Here is a 22,031-nt window from a genome sequence, read left to right on the forward strand (position 1 = left end):
ACACGGTTTTAAAATCAATTAAATTTTTTTATATAAATAATAATACATAACTCGTTCAGAAACAATAATTAAAATCAAAATTACCGGTTCTCGTATCGTTTTCTGGAGAAAATCTGAGAACCAGAACCTTTCTTAAAACCCATATTTCACAATATATAAAACCAAAACCAAGATTTATTTAGATTAATATAAGTTTTGCGATTCTTTTAGATTTTTATCGGTTCTACGGTGTATTTGAACATTTTTTTTTAAATTATTGAGTTTTATTTTAATCAAAATATAATAATTTTTCATAGAAATATTTTTTTTTAATATTTTTAATTTGGAATAATCATGTTGTACGATTGACAACGATTAATTTACAAACATATGAATCCCATTTTTCATTTGCAATAAAACGAGAATGATGGAACAATGATTGGCTTCTACGAGTTATTACGAAATACGAATAATAATATTCAGTTATTTATAGTTTTATATTCCATCTCATGGTCTTCTACACGCACAATTGCTCACTCACACATTCGAGTCGCATCTGCAGGCAGCGGCCGATTATAAATTATATTATATTTACTTCTATATGATACTCTGCATTTTATTATTTTCAACATGAGCCGAATTTCAACGTACATCGTTAAAAAATATGTTTTACCTTACGCAGTTATCTTATTCAATTACTATTAAATAAGTACAATTTATCGTATTTTATTTACATCGAGGCTATAAATATTTATAATTATATAAATAAATTTATTATTTAGTAACTATATTATTCTAATTTAAAATAATGTATTATTTGTTTATAAAATAATATCGATCAGCGTAAATTAAATGTACGATAGTAAACTACTCAGTATAATACTATCTACTACACATACCTTTGTAAAATGTTATTGCAAATATGCATTTTTAAAAATCAATAAGCATCAATTTTAACCGAAACCCTTATTTAATAATTTTAAAATCCAAAATCGTAATAGAAACCAATTTAATTGAGTTTTATGAGTCGACCGAAAAAATCATGAAGTTCTCAGTTCCTGAACGTATTACATATTGAATTGACTTATATTTTCAAATATATACTAAATAGATATTTAAAAATTATATACAAATACACATATATATATATATACATCATGTTAAAAAAAATTGAATTAGAGTATTGTTTATATTAAACATAAACAATTTACAAAATAAACACACTCGTTTGTGCATTTAAACAATTAAACTAATATCAAGTAGTTACTTTGTTTATATATTTAATTCAATATGGTTTCTATACGAATAATCAATAAAATATTATTTAATTACATACTATATTTTTTGTGAAGTTTTCAATTTTCTTTTACCTTTTCACCGATACCAAAAAAAAAAACTTATTGACATATCAATAAATAATTGACACACTTTCAATAAAACCCATAATGAAATGTGAAACTAAATTTAAAAAAAAAATACAGCCTATTATATCCCGAAAAAAACGACAAAATAATATTAAATTCGTGTGGTTTTTTCGAAAGTCTGTCGTTTAAAATATGCACGTAGTATAATGGTAACCACCTACGTAACGTTTCATAACCAGTAAATTTAATTTTAACAGAATTATATAACGTGATATAGACTATAGAAGTATATTTAAATTACATAAATAATCTGTGTATAAAAGCAATCTTATACTTTAAATGCAATTTAAAGTTAGAAAGAATTTTAGTTAGGTACATGTTATTTTTTTTTTATGCACAAACATTTTTGAAACTTTGTAATATTATTTAAAATTAAATAAATTTTACTTACAAAATAATTTATTTAATGATTTTATTACACATAATACTGAAAAAAAAAAACAAAAAATTTATAAAGAGCAACTCAAAAATAAGATAATTTCGTTAAAACTAAAAAGTGTCTACAATTATCTTTGAATAGTAACTTTTAAACTAAAATTTAACAAAATTTTAAATATTAATTTAGTTAATAATTATATATATATATAATATAGATATCATTTTAACATAGTTCAAATCATATAATTTATTTAATACATACCACGCATTAGACTAACATTTAAAATTACATAATTTCTATTTGTCTTGTAGCAACGTTTTAATACTTGACGTTTGCAATTGCAATGCACTATACTTTAGAATTATAACAAATATTTATCTTTAAGTAAACGACGAGCAAATATATCATATTAAATTCGTTTCACCTTAGGATATCACATTATTTGAATAAATATATAAAACATTTGTCAACTGCAAAAAACAATCGACAAATATTATGTATACCAGTGACACAATAATCAGATTAATAAAGTAAAAAAAAAAGAACTAAAGAGGCTAATATAAACTATAGTAGTTGGGTATATAATATATAAATACACATTATCATGTCCATCGATTATAAAACTATACTAGTTATACTATTTATAGCTCATATTACATCACTTTATCAATAATATATTTTAGAATCTGAAAAGAGTGATCAACTATAATATTTTTTAAATTCTAGATTTTAGAGTGAAACGATTAATACAAATATATTAATTACAATAATAAAAAAATTATATATAGTGTATACACGAAATATAGCATTAAAAATTCTTTGATTTTCAACTTCGATATTTTTCTATTAAGAAAGTAAATCTATTTTATATTTTGGGTTGGATCACAATTTACAAGCAAAGAATTCCCAGCACTTTTTTTAAAAATTTAGAAACAATAAAAAAAAAAAAATTGATAAAAAACGATAATTTTCATGCAAAACCAGCTTTTGCCGAAATCAATTTTTTAATTTAATTTAAAACAAATAATTATAGATACTTATCACTTAACCTAATATATTTTTTTAAATTTTCTATACATGGTATAATTTTCAAAATTATGAGACTAATTTTAAATTACGTATTTAGATTTTAGACATTTAACAGTTTTGGATATTTTTTCTATAAATATTAACTAACATTTTTGCTAGGTAAAAAAAAAGTTTTCCAAAAACTAATACCACATTTCGACTTACCTTAATACTAATAATAAAATTAATTAATATTATATAATATAAAAAAAGAAGATAATTATCGCCATTCAATGACTGATAAAATACAATACATGAGTTTTAATTATTCTTATTCATATGATACAAAATTTTTCTTCTGGGAATGTAATTAATCTATCACATATGACAACTTACAATAATTTCTAAATTAATAATTAATATTTAAAACAAATTTACGAGATACACTCACCTGGTGGGTCATTTATGACAGATTCGCACATTTTTTTTCGTTTAGCAATAACTTGATGCAGAATATGATTGTCCTGAATACTAGACAATCCATATTGATAATCTGCCATCGTCAACTGAAAAAACAAAATAAATTTATATTTTTTTTTTTTTCATATTATTTAAATAACATGTCTATTATTTTAGCTTTTAAATTATCTTTTTTAATTTAATTAAACTCACTTTATTCAATAAACTAATTGATAAATGTCTAGACATTATACATTACCATATTATATACAACCAACATTTTATACTCTTAACCTATATAAGTCAATAAATTAAAAATAATATAATATTTGTTACCTTAAAACTAATAATTACCTATGTAAAACTCATAGTTTGGTTTTATTTAAAAATACATAGTTAATATATTGTTATATCAACAAGTATCTGTATCAATTTATAGTATAAAATAATTAAAAATTATAGGTACTTATACAATAAGAATGAAATGTTGATAAAATGAAAAAATATACAGCTTATAACTAACCAAACTGATAGTATTGAATTATACTTTAAAATAATAATTAAATAATTTTGAGTTTTGACTAAACTTTAAATTTTTGTTTTTTTGTAAATATATTACTATATTTATAAATTACATCAAAGTAGGAACTTTAAAAGTAACATATTAACTTACTGTAGAATAAGATGACACCTTTACCATATATTACTGAATTGAATAAATACATTATATAAAAAAATTTAAATAACATAATTAAAAAAAAAATTATCAGCTTTTTAAATTATTATGAATATAATTTTTACTTTTTAGTGAACATTAATAAACTAATTATACTTATATTGGTTATTATATAAAATAATTTATACATACTTTATTGAACTTATTAGTAAAACAAAATATAACTGATGCTATAATTTTTATATCTATTTTCATATTTTCATAAATTAAATTTCACGAATTCCTTAGTATTATTTTAGTTATTTTGAAATATATAAACTGTGAAAAAGGAATTCAAGAATCTTAGTCTTTGATCAAATAATATTCATTATTATTAAATCAAAACAATTCTGGTTTATTTTCTGCATTATTAAAACATAACATAATAATGATTTTTAAACAAGAAAACGCATAGTAAAAATATTAATACTCTGAAACTATATGTACATTGTACCTACTCGTATTAATTTACAAAAACATTGCAACATACCACACCAATAACACCGCAAAAATGACCGCACGGCTTTGAAAAAAAAAAAGTAGCACCTAATATCCGATCGCCAGAAAATTTCGATCACAATGATAATAAATAATAATAATATGCATCAGTTGATGATTACCAACTTCGATTAGTTCAACAATAAAAATAAATAATAGCGTATTATGGTTTATTACGATGAAAACAACGACGCTTGAATAATTTTCCATTGCTATTAAAATAATATGATCTCCCCTCTCGCGTAACACGCCTTGTTGACTGGAAAATATAGGTCTGGCTTAAGATGGATAACTGTCACGACTCAGGATGCACGCCTAATAGCGTCCATCAGCATCTATTTGACCATTTTCCGCCTCGTCCATTTCAACGACCACGCGCGCAAAGCTATCTCGATAGTCCATTAAGTTTTACCTTTCTGTTTACCGTCCGATTCAGCCATATTGTTCGCGGCGAATGGTTATTCCTTCTATTATACGTTCCTCTACGATTTGTTTTTTTTTTTTCCTCCGTGTCCTGAATTTCTACGGATCCGTTATGTATGCCCGTTTGCGATAATAAACGTGCAGTGTTCACCTAGCCATTGTTCAGCCGGTAATCCGCAGAAACCACATATTATATTATCCCCAACATTATATTCTATTATCTGATATGACTGGAGCGAAAAATATTAAATCTCAAGTCTTCCCCGTGTATATTGTATGCTTGGCAAATTATTTATCGTTAGCGTCTCACACGGAAATTAAAATTATACCAAATTATTGGTGTTTATTTTCCAAAGTGATTCTTTAACTCCAGCAGAAAAATATTATAAAAATAAAAACACACACATTTATATATATATATATTATACATAGTTTATATCCCCGTCGATTAACTGAGAGGCACTCAATAAATAATCGAAAAAAATATTTTTATTTTTGATATTATGTATTGTTGTTTAAAGAAAAATAAATAAATAAAATAATTTAATAATTATAATTTTCACTATTTGTACCTTTTGAATACTTCAATCACATACGATTAAAATGAGTAAAATAATAATATTTATAACGATAAGTACTTGAAATAAATTTATTTTACTTTTTTACTTATTCGATAAAGTAATTAATAATTTAAAACAAAAACACCATATTGTACTAAAATAATCGAAAAGTTTTTTACGAATTACAAAATTATGATTGAATTTAACGGTCTGAATAAATTACATCTAAGATTTATAGCTAATACAATGTCTTTATGTAAATTATTTTTTTAATAAACCACTGTCACATAAAAAATATGTATAAATTGCATGATAATTTTAATCGATAATTCTACAGTAGTATTTAAATTGAAAAAAAAAAGAACAGAAAAATAAATATTCAGCTTAATACATAAAAGGAATATTAAAAATAATAATAATAGTCAACAATATTGTTTTTCATTGCAACAAAATAAATCGTTGATACGAATAAGACAAAAATGATGTTTTCAAGACTTATTAAAAGCTTAGAATTGAAAATTATTATCATCAAATGATTTATGTACAATTTATTTCACCCACAATGCCACAACATAATCAAAAAACACAAAATAAAATAAATATAAAATACATTTTTCAAAGATCTTATAACTCTATTATAAATTGTTGACTTTGTTTGTTTAACTACCCTAAAAATTATTTTATGGAAAATATTAAACAAAAATAAACAAAACAAAAAAATCAATAGTTAATAAATATTCCCAGATCAAATTAAAACTTTCCAATATTACTTTTAAAACGAATACTAAATATCATAGTTGATAGTATGAATTATTTATTCCAAAACTGTGTTTGCATGATTTCATTCAACCACTATCTTGATTCCTTTTTTCCTACATAAAATTTAAAAGCGAATATATAATAATCAACTAATATGTACCACTACACAATAATTATCAGATACGTATTTTTAACAACAACTATAAGTAAGTACATTCTCATGTATGTAAAACTCTATCTATCAAATTAACATCAACTACTCTAAAAGTTTTCAATTTTTATTTAAACTTAATACTTATATTGTTTCTTTTATTTATTAAACATAAAAACCATTTCAAATTTTTAATGTTACTTTTAAATTTAAATGAGTATTATTTTATATTAAACCATTTATCTAGTTAAAAAATTAAATTTAATTAAATATGTACAAATATTAATCATTTTTATTCCAATTCAAGTAACATATAAATTAATATCTTTTGCCACTTAGCTATTTGTTATGAACAATTAATTTCCTGACGGTCATACACTACCACGACAGTTCACTTTTTTTTTTACTAGCTTCGTTTATTAATTAACGTGATATTGATTTAATTTGATATATTTTTATACAATTTTATAATTAAATTACCTATATTTTACAATAAATCTAGTATTTTAACCTTATTTCACACCTTTTAATATAGTTGTAATATTATATTTATATACAACATTTTTTTTTATTAATTATTAATTTAGTTGAACAAGAAAACAAATTTTAAAACATATTTCAAAGTTTTCAAACGCGTGAAAAAGAATTTATTAATGAATGTTGACGTGATTTTTTTATTTCTAAAATCTAAATAAAAACATATAACCATTTTAAAAAAATAAAAAAGTTACTGAACATAAATCAGTTAGATCATGCTTTTTTCATATTATAATTTAATGCAAATGAAAGTGTATATTTATTACTATTCATAGATAAGTTAAATTTCCAATATTATATTAAAATTATGTACTTTTTATCCATTATATATTTCTATATTATTAATAAATTTAGAAAACAAAAAATCTTATCATGTATAGTATTCTATTAATGGAATACCTATTTTTATTACATCTTTTTATTATTATAGTATAAATTTTTCAGTAAAATTGTTGATATTGATTTGTCTCATTCAATATTATTATAATAATTTATTAACTTCATAACATGTTTTACAATACTATTAACATCTTTTAGACTATTCATTATTTTTTTTTTTACTGTTATTTTATAATAAAAATTAACTTTCCGCGAAGAAGGGTGTGTTTTTCAAGACAACTATTATGATTGATAGTATGCCAAACAGAGAAATTTCATTTTGCTAGACATAAAATATTCGATCATATTCTTCTTAAACATACAATACTGTAAATAAAAATACACAATAATACAATATTACTAGCGTATTTCATGATATATTTACAATTTTGTTTGAAGCTTTTAACATATATTTAAAAATTAAATAATAAAGTAAATCTAGACAACTAACAAAATATATAATACATCGCATTATTCATATAACCCCAATGTCTACTTGGGCACCAGTTTTCAAAGTAAATCTCAAAATAGCTTAAGTATTTATCTCTCTACTGCATCATTGATTGATCACTGCATAATATAATATTTACTAATATCAAAATTATGCTAAGCGATTTATTTAAAAACCAATGAAAAATTATACGTAAATTACCAAAAAAAATTAATTACTTAAAGAAAAGCATTTTTGAATTCCTGTCTTCAGTATCCAAATCTTTATATTTTTCTAGAATATTCACTCACAACTACGAGATTATGAGACAATAACGCTTTAGGTAACAAATTGTATCTATCAGTTTATTCAATCAACAACTGTTTGTTGACACCCATCGATTTATCGCCATCGAAAGTTATTTTCGTATAAAATAACCCATGAAAGATGTTTAATGAGATTTTTTCTAAGGAATATCATAAATCTGAGAGTAATATTATAAGATAAGTCAGTGAATTTATTAATAATATAATCCAATTTATCAAAGTTGACATAAAAAACTTCTTCGCCAACACATTAAATAAACTACGAACGAATAATTATTACGTTAAGGTCATACAATGATAAATTATTACAAGCATTGTATTGAAAATACTGTTATATCATGTATCTTTTTTCTTGAAATATAATGAAATTTTACAACACGTGTATTAGTTTGTCTAACAATCAGTATACGCTGCTAAATCATGTCAGTAATGGTTTATACAACATTAATGATCAAAAAAAAAAAATAAAAAAAATACATTGGCTGTAAATTCCAAATTGAGATTTATATCAAACATTGGTCATCATAAATTTTAAATAAAAACAAATAAAAGCCAAATATAGATAAATCAATCGTATCTTAATTTAAATTATATGAAACAAATACAATCACTTGATACATTATATTATGATTATTATTATATATTATTATTTTATGAGTATAAAACAATAAATAATAATTTAAGTTACATTAGAAGTAAAACAAACCATAATGATCCATGTATTTTCAATCTCTTAAGTTCATAAACAAAAATTTAATTGTTATTGTATCATAATTGATGAAAAAGATTTAATGAACAGAACCATTTTATAAACAAAGTATAAAATTATAATAATTTTTAAAATAACGAATCTAAATTATGAATGGATTAATGGCGTTATACATATTTTGATTCGTTGAGGTACACTTATGCGATATACAATCGAGATGAGAAACTAAATTGAATTTCAGTGTATGAATAGAATATTACACATTCATTTTAAAACAGACAAATTATAGACAAATTATTCAAATGTCTGTTCAATAGTGATAAACTAACTTGGTGCATTAAAACAATAAATAATCGTTTTACCACCGAAAACCGAATATTTTGTATAACCATAGATCTAAATTTAATATACGTAGATTAAAAATAATAAAATCAATTGAAATAATTTTAATAGTTTTATCTTAAAATGTAATCATCTAAAAATGAATAATATGTAATATAGAAACTTAGGAAATAGGTTGTATTTCGCAACAATGACTATTTAAAAACCAAATATTATACTAAACTTATGTAACATAAAATTTTTAATTTCAAATTAATAACAATAAATAGATAGATAGTACGTTACATCGTTTATTTTGTATAGTTAAGTCATATATCAGTTTTTTTTAAATAATTAATCCACTTTTATATCCAACATAATTATAATGAATAAATTACCTACAATAGATTACATACCCTAAAATTATGATTATATTTAGCTGAAGTAGACCAGATGGCAGATATATTACAAAATCTATGACCTTAATTTGTATAAAGGCTGTGCAAAGCCATATTAAGCATTTATGATTTATTCATATAACCTAAATTATAAACTAATAGTAATCCTTAACCTTTTCTATCAAGTTACCAAAAATATAATACTATACTTCAACTGTATTAAGCTCTAAATTAATAAATCAAATCACTTCAACCAAATTTTAACCAACAATTAACTATATTAATTAGTAATATATCTCTGTGTCTTACTAAAACAATAAATTAATCGTTTTAAATGTTTATAATCTCATAATAATGGTTTATTAAGTTTCAAGTATAATAAATACTTTTAAAAAATAAAGAGTAAAATTATACAAATTTGTGTTTAAAACTTAATTAATCTTTCGAGAAATTATATTAAAATTAAATAATACCTAAAAGTATTATTTTAACACACATTAAATAAGTATTTTTACAACAAATTATTTTAGCAAGATACATTTTTTATTTCTCTAATTATAATGAAGTAGAATAGAGCATGTGTGTTGCTGTAATTCCCAGATGGCCACCCATCCGGGAACTATTACAACTAACCGCTGGCTTAACACTAATGTCGTGAAGTAACTAGTGCGTCTACTACACCACGCCGTGTCCCAAAGATAAAATTAAACAACTCGAAAAAAGTAATTTTGTGATAAAAAAACAATTTCTTTGGCAGAAAAAGTTATAATTATTTTATCTATTAAAGAAATTAATATGTAGATAAAGTCAATAGTGATCTGAGATTTTAAAATACTCATATTTCAACCAGTAGTAAATATTTATATTTTATACTTGAATTTTCTTTATCGCTGTTTTTGTGTTTGTGTAAAATTAATAGACAGAACACGGGGTTAACAGTTAAAACCAAAGCAACAGGTACTGAATACATAACACTTCTCCGCTAAGACAACTACAGTACTCAGAGCTAATTTCTAGTTTACAGAAATTGTGTCGCAATCAAATAACCAATTTTACTTGCAAGGTAACTTCATAATTCAAAATTATATATCAAAATTATTTTATACACTCAAAAATTTGATTTATGGTTCACATCTAAAAATAATCTGACTACCCTTAACCATCGATCAAAAAAAAAATAATTAACAAAGAACCAGTTCTGCTGTATACTATATACTAAGTGCACTTCGTTGTTAAATTAGATCACTATAATTAATATATACGAAAAACGATTCTCAACAGATACTCTTTGTCAACTTATATATATTTTTTAAAACATTTATATTTTAATATTAATAATACGAAAGGCTGAAATAATTTTTTTCAAAATTAACCGCATTATATTATATTAATTATTAAAGTATTATTCATATAATATTACTGGGCATGGCCCATTTGCACCAAAAAAAATTAATTCGTTTTTGGTACAGTTTATTTGTGCCAAAATAAAAAAGGTATATTATTTCCGACAGCCCATTTGCACCAAATTTACCTAGTATAATTTATTATAGTAAAATAATATTAATTTTTTTTTCAAATAATAACCAATACAATTTTATTTAAATTATAATCAACTGTACGAATTTTTTATGAATAATAATCAAAATTATTTTAAACAATATGTAATAAATAGTTAGTAAGTACATATTTTTTTTAAAAAATTATAAGCTATTGGTAATCATAATCAATCGTACGATTTATTTTTTTTTTTTATTATTATTATTATAATAAATAATACACATTTGAATCTTCATTTTTAGAAGTGGTGAAATGTAAATTGATTAATGCTTCATGAACATAAGACACAGATTTAAGATTTGAAAAAGAGATTTTTTACGAGCACGGTAAATACTTTTTCGTACAGCAGATACATCAGATAGAGTAAAATCAGAAATCAGAACTAGTTATGTAGTTATTCATTTCAATTAAAATAATTTTCTTAGGACGAATATTTATGTCTTCGAAAGCCACACGTTTACATGCTGCAGTTATATTTAAAATCTATAGACTTATAAAAATAACTTTTTTATACTTTACAGACACGAGTACACGACGTCTTCTAAACATACAAATTAACCAATTCATTAATGTAAATTGTTTACGCAGGTATATTTGACGCAAATGGACTGTAGAAAAAAATTTACCTTTTTTATTCTGGCATAAATGGGCTGAACCCAAATTGAATTAATTTTTTTTAGAGCAAATGGGTAACCTCCATATTACTAACTGTTATACCTATATAAATCAATATAGATGTACCACGTAAGAGAGTGAGAATAGGCTTGTGGTATATAACACTTAAAATATTTAATCTTAACATGTTTAAAATTCCATTGCGTATATAATAAAACATACGTGTAAATAATATATGTTATGATGAAAAATTCAAGCCCCTATACAAATTACAATATTTTATTGATAACAAAATAAATAGAAATACTCTTTGTTTCTTGTTGAAATATCCAAATTCATCGGCATTTGAACTTGTATAAATTTAATTCCATCCTAAGTGTCACTAGTGGGTGATTTTTTAATAATGTACCTCTAATTTATGTTTCTCTTCCTTTAGCACATTTAATTACGTTTTATTGTATATATACTATATAGTGTATATTATATTATATAATATTGTATTTGTATATTTTTGTTAAAATAAAAACAAAATGTTAAGAATTATTATTAACGATAATACAAATTTTATCATGATTTATTAATGAATATTAATAAAATTCTATGAAATATAAATAGTTTTTTTTTTTTTAATTTGATATATAAAATGTTAAGATTACACACATAACTATAATCCATAAGAGATAAGAAATTTTATTCATTTATTATAAATTCCTAAGAATCATTCTTAATATCACTTCAACAGACTTAATAAAGATTTATTTTATTATATAATATATTATACATAAAGGTGTTCTAATAGAAAAATACTCTTGATAAAACATATTAAAGAATAAAGAACTATCAAAGACACTTAGTATTTTCCGTTAGTACACAACAACAAATCTGTTTTATGTGTTTTATGATCTATATTATTCTTGCAGTATGGAATTATTTAAAAAAAAGTTACAGTGTATGTAAAATAAAGGATAATTTATTTACTAAATACTTGACTATATGCTGATCAACAATTTTATGTCATACAAATTACAATAGGGTAAAAAAAAAAGTAGACCCTTCTACCCAGCATAATTCAGTAAAGACTTTTGGTAAACAGTTATAGTAATAGATAATGCGGCAAAAATAATAAATAAGGATCGACCAAACAAACAATTTATTTATCGTATAATTTTATTAACTAACATTTTAATTGATTTAGGGTTAAAAAAAAATATTATTGACACGGTAATAATATAATAGCTTCAACATACTTAATTTTATTTTTATTTTATCTATTATTTTTTTTAAACAGAAAATCTTTCAGATATTATAAATATAACTATTCCATTCTACCCTTATTATATGACAATTTATAATTAATTTTTTGTTTTTAAACAACATATGTGGATAAAGTTTAACTCAAAAATAGTATATATTATCCTAGTATTACCACCCCTCTCTCGTAAATGCAAATTATGATTAATTTAAAAATATTTTTCTCTTAATGTTTGTAAGTTTAATATTTAATAAGCTAATTTCATTGAATGACTCTCCCTTTCTACACACTTCACAATAACCCTAAGATTTGTGATATTACTCGCATTACTTCCAACTTCCCTAAAGTATCACTAAAATGCGCACACGTATTTTTCCTTTTTAAATCTTCCATATCCCTCTCAACCTCGAAAATATATTTTCATCTTAACAAATAAATATTTTATTTTGTTTATTATTTTTATTTAACCATATAGGCTATATATAAATATTATTTAACTTAGCTAGTTATTTAATATTTTTTTTTCTTGTATTTGTTGTTTCTTTCTTTTCGTATTAAATTATAACTTCTTATTTACTTTTAACATAATACCTTAATTTTCAAAACTAACATATATATTATAAATAAAAAAAAAAATAATAGTAAAATATAGTGTTTATTTTACGCGTTTTCGCCAAAACACTCTTTTAAATTAAATGTTTTGTACATAATAAAGTAGATACCTATAGAACTATTTATGGAATATAGTATAACCTAATATAACTAATAATTATGTCAGTTTCGTAATAAATAACCTAGGTATATTACGTTGTTTGTTTAATGAATTTAAAAAAATACTTTTGAATACTGATAAATAAAAAAATTATATCTTTCATGCTTAGTAAAATTATTTTAACATGTAATTATTAATTAAATGATTTTTGTTTAAAAGATGTTATTAAATTAGAGACTTTACAATTTATTTTTAATTAAGTCCTTTAAATTAGATCACAAAACAATTATCAATAAATTGTATAAAATGCAAGCTACAAAGTTTTATAAATATAATTATTAATGACTTTAGATATCCATGCTTAAAAAAAAAAAAAAATAGGATAAGTAAGTATCATTCTGCTATACAATAGGTTTCGAGTGTACCTCGTCATTGAATAGGTAACTGTATTACTGTAACATATGTGTTAAATTTGAATTCAATAATAAATCATTGTATACAAAAAAGGATTTTGAGCGAAAACGATTTGTCAGCCTATATTATATTACCAAATAATATATCAGTAATGGCTATCTTCAAAATAATATATGTTGCTGAAGATATTTCTGAGGATCCACTTATCTACAAAAGATGGATGTACTCGTATTTAGTTAAAAGAATAAAAAAGAAAATTCATAAAAATTATTTCCTTATTATCCACTGAGTACCACAAAATATATCTATATTTTTATACTCTAAAAAAATAACTAAAATCGTTTTTCTCTGTTTAAATACCTAACTTGTGCAAATTTCAATTTTAAATGTCTGTCAAAAATTAATTGTGCCCATATATTTTATATATTTTTAGGTTTCAGTAGGAATAACCTTATAAGGAACCTTGTAATAAAAATAAACATTATTGTAAAGTAAATACATTCATCCCTAAGCTCAAAATCTAAAACTCGTATAGTTCAGATACATTTAATTTAGAATATGACTCTAATTTGACTTTCTAATTATTCTACCTGTCTATATAACAATTATTTTGTTTGATTTACATTTTTGAATTCTATAATGACAGTTAATTTAGTTCAAGACTCTATTGGTTTTGATTCCTACCTATTAGGCGTAATTTAACGGAAATTATATTTGCTTTTGACATTTCAAAATGACTTCAACATCTGCCCAGGAATTTTATATTTAATTGATTTTAGAATCCCAAGTTAGAAAGCTCTGAATAAATTAATTTTTTTTAAGAACTATCTTATACTAGCCAATACAATCTCCATATGGTTATATTTTTTTATCGCTATATAAATGCATAAACTTTAAGTGTTGTTGTTAAAAAAAAAAAAAAAAATTATAATTATTTTACATTTATAACTGTAATTTGTTTTATAAATTATTTTAATTTTAATCTTATGGTTTTTTTAATTGTTCATATTAACTATGTATTAATAGTATGTGAATTGTGACTTACATATTATGATCTACTATGAACACATATTTTTAAGCACTTAATCACATTGTACGTAACTACCATATTTATATAATACAATTTTTTATTATTATTATTCAAGAAGATAATGGGCTCCACTGAACATGTTTGTGTAAGACCCACACATACACCTATATACCTCAATGTATACATTATTTTTCATCACGAATTATAACAACCACAGTACAATATATTTCTAATCAACGGCTGACCTAAGTCTTACCAAAATTTTTAATTTTAACAAGTCTTTGATATTTTTGAACTTGAAATTCTATATGTAAATATTTAAAATGTATATATGTAAATCTAAAATTATATTAATAATAACAAAATTTACTATTTTGCAACAAAAGTTGTTAATAATTTTAAAAATATAACAGTGAACTCAAAAAGTTTTAAGTATAGAACACATAATATTACCTCATAATACTATTGTGACGGAGTTTTAGGTACACTCAATGAAAACAATTTCGACTAAAAAAATTAATATTACAAAATATAAATACATACGTAGGTAACTTATGTTACACAATAATAAGTTCTACGTAGAATATGATACATTATATTGTATGCAAACTTAGAAACAATGAAACAATTAGGTAAGTAGACGGTAGACAGTTAATAGAACTGCCAAACGGATAGGCTTAGTGTTAACTTTGAAAAACTATAGTTGGTAATCTGGTACATTAAAGAGAAAGTCATAAAAAAAACAGAAGATTTATTGAGAAGCTTTAATAATAAATTAATGAAATAATTCAAATAGGATACATGATAATATTAAAATATTTATATGTCAACCACGCTTATCTAACTTATTATCTCTAGACCCTAAGGGTCAACTTAGTGATTGACTATTGAAAGACAATTAAAATTGAAATTAAGAATTCGGTTTAGATTCTAAGGCCGGCCGCACACCAAAAGAGTAAAACTATGTTAGTCATCGATAGACATTTCCGTTTTAGTCTATTTTTAACAAAACTGTGATAGGCTAACTAACACTGTTTAAAGCAGTTTTAATCTTTTGGTGTGCGGCCGGCCAGTAATAAACTCTCTAAATATATAATTTAATAATTTAAAAATCCAGCACATAATATTTTGTATATTCTACTCCTAAGTTTTCATTACATATTTTGTTTTATTAAATGTGATTTAAAAGATGTAAATTTTAGTTATTCGGTCACCTCTTATATTTGAATTGCCTGTTTGTATCCACAGCTAAATGTCTGGCTACAATTTATCATAATGACTGTAAAAGAGTGACATTTTAAGAGCATTTTCAATAAATCATGATGGGTCAAAGGTGAATCTACCTTAAAACAGAGAAAAATAGTATAAACTATAGAACGAATAACATAAAATATAAATGGTAAAATAATTCAAATTTCATCAAATTAAATTCTCCTATAACTTTAATTAGTTAATAAGATATTATCAAATTGGTTATTTTTTTTTTTTTTTTTTAATGAATATACCATTTACTAGAAATTTATAATTTGGTTCTGTAAATAAAAAGAGGTCAAAGTGTTTTTAATGTTTAAATTAAAAGTTATAAATAATTTTTACAATACAAAAAGTACCTAAAAAACTAAAAACTATTATTTAAATGAAAATGATACTGTGAATAATGAAGTGGGTTTTAGATAAACTTAAAAACTAAAGAATTAAATGGTAGCTTTTTTCTTCACAACTTACGGAAATAAACCTCCGATATTTTAACTTCTATTTTTAAATTTATGTAAACACTATGGGTTTGATTTTTATATTAAGATTAATTTATACAATTTCACTAATTTAGCTCATAAACTTAAAATATTTATACCTTTTAATAATACTACTGTTTAGTGTCTAATTAGTAAATAAATACATAATACAGATGCTGAGTAATGTTCAATTATTAAATAAATAATTAATTAATAATAATTTTAAAACATTTAAGTAACGTATTCTATTATTAAGATAACTTAGTATAATATGTTATACCTAAAGATTTTTAATTTTAATGTAAGATGCTTGTGTATACTGTATAGTCATGATTATACAAAATATTAATTTAACATTTTTTATCTCATTAGCGAACGTCTTACGCCAAATGTTTATAATAAGTAATCAATTAAATAAAATATGGAATATTTCATTTTTTTATTTTTTTTTATTTTGATATATCAAGATTTATATTAACAAAATCTTTTTTTTACATTAAACGACATAAATGTATCTATACTAAATCGTGCTCTGCTATAAGAATTGATAAATTACATTATTTATTATTACTTTTGTATTTATAAGTATTTAATTTATTTGTTTAAAATGTTAATAAAACTTTAATTTTCAATAAATTCTTTGTTTTCTGTCCACACTTTTCCTTTTATCAATGTGGTTTCATTCTTATTAAAAGTATATAATGAAATGTATCAAGTATATTATTGTGATATTTATAACTTAATTTTATTCACTGATAATAAATAAAAGTATTGAACAAATAAATAAATATTATGTACGTGTTTTAAGTAATATTATATAATACTAGTTATTATAGATATAATACTAGTTATTAAACATGTTCAATGGAATAAATTTTCAAAATTTTATTTACATCTACAGTAAAACTTTGGTATCTCGAAGTCGCAAGAGACAAAAAAAAAAAAATTCGACATATCGAAACTTCAAGTTACCGAGGGAATTTAAAACATAAATAAAATTTGAAATAACAATGTTTAATTATTGGGAAAAATATGTATTTATGATATAGAATGTATTTATATATTGTATATATCATCAGTATTCGTTATTTAGATAAGTATACATTATTTTCTATGAAAGTAGAAAATCTATCATTTTTATTTATTATTAGAAGTATTTTCAATAAAAATACCTGAAATTTTAAATGTATAAAAAATTTTGTCAAAAACTCCTAAATATTGTTGGACGTATATTTGAAGTTCATGAACTTTCAGCTTGGACACCATGTATAAAAGATTCAACAACAGCAATTTTTTCCTCATCGATTGCTTCATGGGCAGAATCTATCTTTAGCTCATTGAGAATATTAGATGTTTTAAAATTTTCTACATCGGTTAAACTTTCTGATATACTCAAAGTAGAATCAATGTCCAAAAAAAGTGCGTGTAATTTTATTACTGTTATCGGTCACCAGCTGAACTATAATTTAAATATCAACGTTATTACAACATATTGTGTATATAAGTTCTGTTATTTATCTTATATTTTATAGTCTGGGCAATAGATATTTTATATTTTATCTAATCTCTCATATTATATTCGAGTTAGTAAATCGTAATAGGCGGTGGGTACCTACCGGATAATGACTTCGAATTATAAAAAAATTCAACATATGAAACTTCGATATACTAAAATAACATGTAAGTCCAATACTAAATGATCGGGACTGAAAAAAAAAATTCGACATACTGAAACTTTGAGATACCGGAGTTCGAGATAGCAAGGTTTAACTGTATAGTGTATATATATATATTACAGAAACTTTTATTGTTGAATAAAATTATATTATTTTATTTATATTTTTTTTCCAAAAATACTTTTTATTTGTTTATTACAGTTGTATAAACTACCTGCAAAGGGCGCCTACTAAACAATACACTTCTATATTCACTTAATGGCAATGAATTCAATTCTAATCGACACGTATACCTGCTATACTACTAAATTATTATTTTATAGTGCATTCTCTATGCGAATATTCGGAAAATCACCTTAATTATATTAAATATAAATTGTGTATCCAATACTTATACATTAGTCTTTTTTATGTTAACACTTAGTATATTTTATCCAAAACCATAATTTTTTAACACTTTATATACATAATAAGTATCAAATATTTATAATATTACAAATTAAATATTTTATTTGAACATGACTTTGATATATCTAAAATAAAATAAAATAAAAATAAAATTCTATTGCATCAATAGCTACGATTCTTAATAAAATTATAAAATTATTAAATACCATCCACATAATTTTTAATAAATTTTAAAAAACTGAATAAATTATTATCAAATTAATTATATATTTAAAAACTTAAGCTAACAAATAAATCATATAATATAATATTCAGTTATACAAAGCAGAATAATTCAAACATCATTGGAAATTTCCAATTTTTATTTATAATTATTAAACTTTGTATTACATATATTCAATTTATAAATCTAGGAAAATGTAAAAGGATATAGGTACCTTATAATATATTATTTATATAAAAATATAAAATACATTAAAAATTATTATCAGTGCTGTACCCTTAAATTTAATACCTATAGATAATAAATATACTCTAATATAAACTAAAAAATATATTAAATTACTGTATAAAACACAGAGGACAATTGATATAAATCCCAATGTGATTATGTTAAAAATAAATAACAAAAAACTAAATAAATGTTATAATAGTTAATTGTTTTTATCGTTTTGTCGACATTGTAAATATTAGATAGTAAGTAACTATTATTTGATAGAAATTAAATAAAAAATTAATAAATTGTGAAATTTGAAGTAAAAAATAGTATGATTAATTAACAAAATAGTCATGACAAACAATAGAAAACTTTTTAACGCTGTAAAAACAATTTACCCTCGTCACGCATCGTGTATTTGATTATTCACTAAAGTATAATATTAGATTTACAGTTAAAATATTCAAATTTTAGTGTCACCCTAACCATTTTTTAAAGCTAAATACTTCATTAAAAAACTTAACTTGAATACACACTCATGCTCGCGTGCACTTACGTGTACATTGTAATTTTATTTTTACAGCAATAAAAAATATGAACAAACAAAGAAAAATATATACCCCTAACAATAAAAATAATAACCATGATAAAATTCCTATAACTTTAAATATTATTATATACTCCATAGCCCATACGTTAAAGTTAATTTTGAGTACTGAATACATTGCGAATAAACTTAATAGTTATTATATTAAAATCTTCAGTCGTATATGTTATGAAAAAAAGTTTATAAAAATAATAACTCCGAGTGTAAATTCCATAAAACTCTATCCAACCCTTTACATTTTTACATCGACGCACGCAGAAATCACGCTTCGACAAAATCTAAAGAGATTTCACGTCATATTAAATATGTGTTAGCAGTAGTTGCTTGTCATAACTATATAAATCACTATCTACTGTAGCGCACTAGAAAAATATCGAGAAAAATACCTTATCAATGAATGTGAATATCACCTCGATGGTTTAGTGTTTGAATCACAGCAAAGACGAAGATGACGACAAAGACGTACAATCGGTACACATTTACCGGACTTGAACACGCGCGTTGTGGTAGAGCGGGGATTTGTGTATGTGGTGCGTACGCCCGGAACGACGATGAGGACCCGCCACCAAACGACGGACACGACAGCGCTATTGAAAAACCGCGGACGTCGAGCTTTTCCGATTGGTGGCGGTGGTGGTAATGCAAAAATAGCGTTTACCAACATAGTTGCCATGCACTCAAAACCCGAACTCGACCGATTAATTGCACTATGTAATCATATTACTCTTTATATATTTCTTATTATTTTTTTTTTTTTTATAATTATTATTTTAAGTTATACCATTTATTTTAGATACAATAAAAAAATAGTCTGGACGCAATCAACCTATTCTTTCATATTATAAACATAAGTCATAAATTGTAAGCACACTTAACATGTCAATATTTGTAAAAATTATAATTTATTCTTATTTATATTAATCTAATGCAGGCTAAAAACCTTTGATGTCGAAGCCTTAATAAATATAAAAAAATAATAATAATAATAATAATAATTGTTCGTACACAAACCGCAATAACCATGAAATCTTTGAAATTAATATTCGCAACAAAAGTAAAAAACACGCTGATACTATTATTATTTCCTCAATAGTAAAGTGATACATATTTTATGAACATCTAACGAAAAATATATTACTTCTAATCTTGCCACATAAAACAACGTATTGCCGAAAAAATATTTTTCCCGAAGAGAGAAATTGTACTAGGGAACGCAAATATATTTGATAAACAATGTATGCCACTCATTAGACTTAAATCATTATTTCATCATTGCACTACCCAAACTTAGTCACTAGGTATAGCAATGGCAGATGACATCTTATACTCATTGTATTTACTTTATATTTTCATTTGTACTGCATGTTTTTGTCCTAAATGTATTCCTACCACATCGAGACTTATAATTCAATCAAAAAGTATGTAAGATAACAAATAGATAAGATTTTTATATAGAAATAACAGTGTACAAATACGGTTTACTTGTTCAGTTCCTAAACATGACACTAACACTTCCCTCGAGAGCACTTCGAACATTTAGAACAAAATATAACGTAAACCTCAGCTTTCAACTTTTCTCTATTAACAGACTTGGGCTTTTAATTTTTACAATATTACAAATTATAACCCTCTGTAGAATATAATGTTTGAAAATATTAAAAAAAATATTTATCATCCAACCTGGTTTCTAATTCACCAATCAAACTTAACTTCTTTTATTCTTTAATATAAAATATTTCTTCGATTTTCAGCTTTTTAAAATTTTTAAATAGCTTAAAATAATTAAGAAAAATACTTTAAATAAGCTTAAAACTATGTTTTCAAATAATTATATTTTTACACCATATAAGATATAGGTAAGGAATATCTTGTAAAATGGAGTTGATAAACACTTTTTTAGAAAATCTGAAATAATCTACTTTTTCTAAATTGTTAATCTAATGATCTTTTTTTAAAAACTTAGTTGATGCAACTAAATGAATTTGTATTAATAATTTCTATGTTATTAATCTATATTATATATATAAACAATATAGTCCATGAGTGGCCAACTTGCGGCTCTTATCATATCCGAAGCGGCTCGCGTATTATTTATAAAATCAAAATTTACTTATTACTATGAATTTTAATTACTATG

At 23.0% G+C, this 22,031-nt stretch overlaps 1 protein-coding gene across 1 annotated transcript in view; it reads right to left on the bottom strand.

Moving 5' to 3' along the window:
• LOC112602538 (calcitonin gene-related peptide type 1 receptor-like) overlaps positions 1-20,441 on the bottom strand; it is a 62,298-nt gene extending 41,857 nt beyond the window's left edge. Inside the window, exons 1-2 of the mRNA XM_025350660.1 lie at positions 20,281-20,441; positions 3,242-3,356 (exon numbers count right to left, since the gene is read on the bottom strand). Coding sequence (XP_025206445.1) covers positions 3,242-3,350 — 109 coding nt within the window. The 5' untranslated portion in view covers positions 3,351-3,356; positions 20,281-20,441. The remainder of the gene's footprint in view (positions 1-3,241; positions 3,357-20,280) is intronic.
• Positions 20,442-22,031: the final 1,590 nt, after the last annotated feature.

Source organism: Melanaphis sacchari, unplaced genomic scaffold, assembly GCF_002803265.2.
Source record: "Melanaphis sacchari strain LSU unplaced genomic scaffold, SCAv2.0 Contig8_pilon_pilon, whole genome shotgun sequence".
In the NCBI taxonomy this organism is placed as follows: Eukaryota; Metazoa; Arthropoda; class Insecta; order Hemiptera; family Aphididae; genus Melanaphis; species Melanaphis sacchari.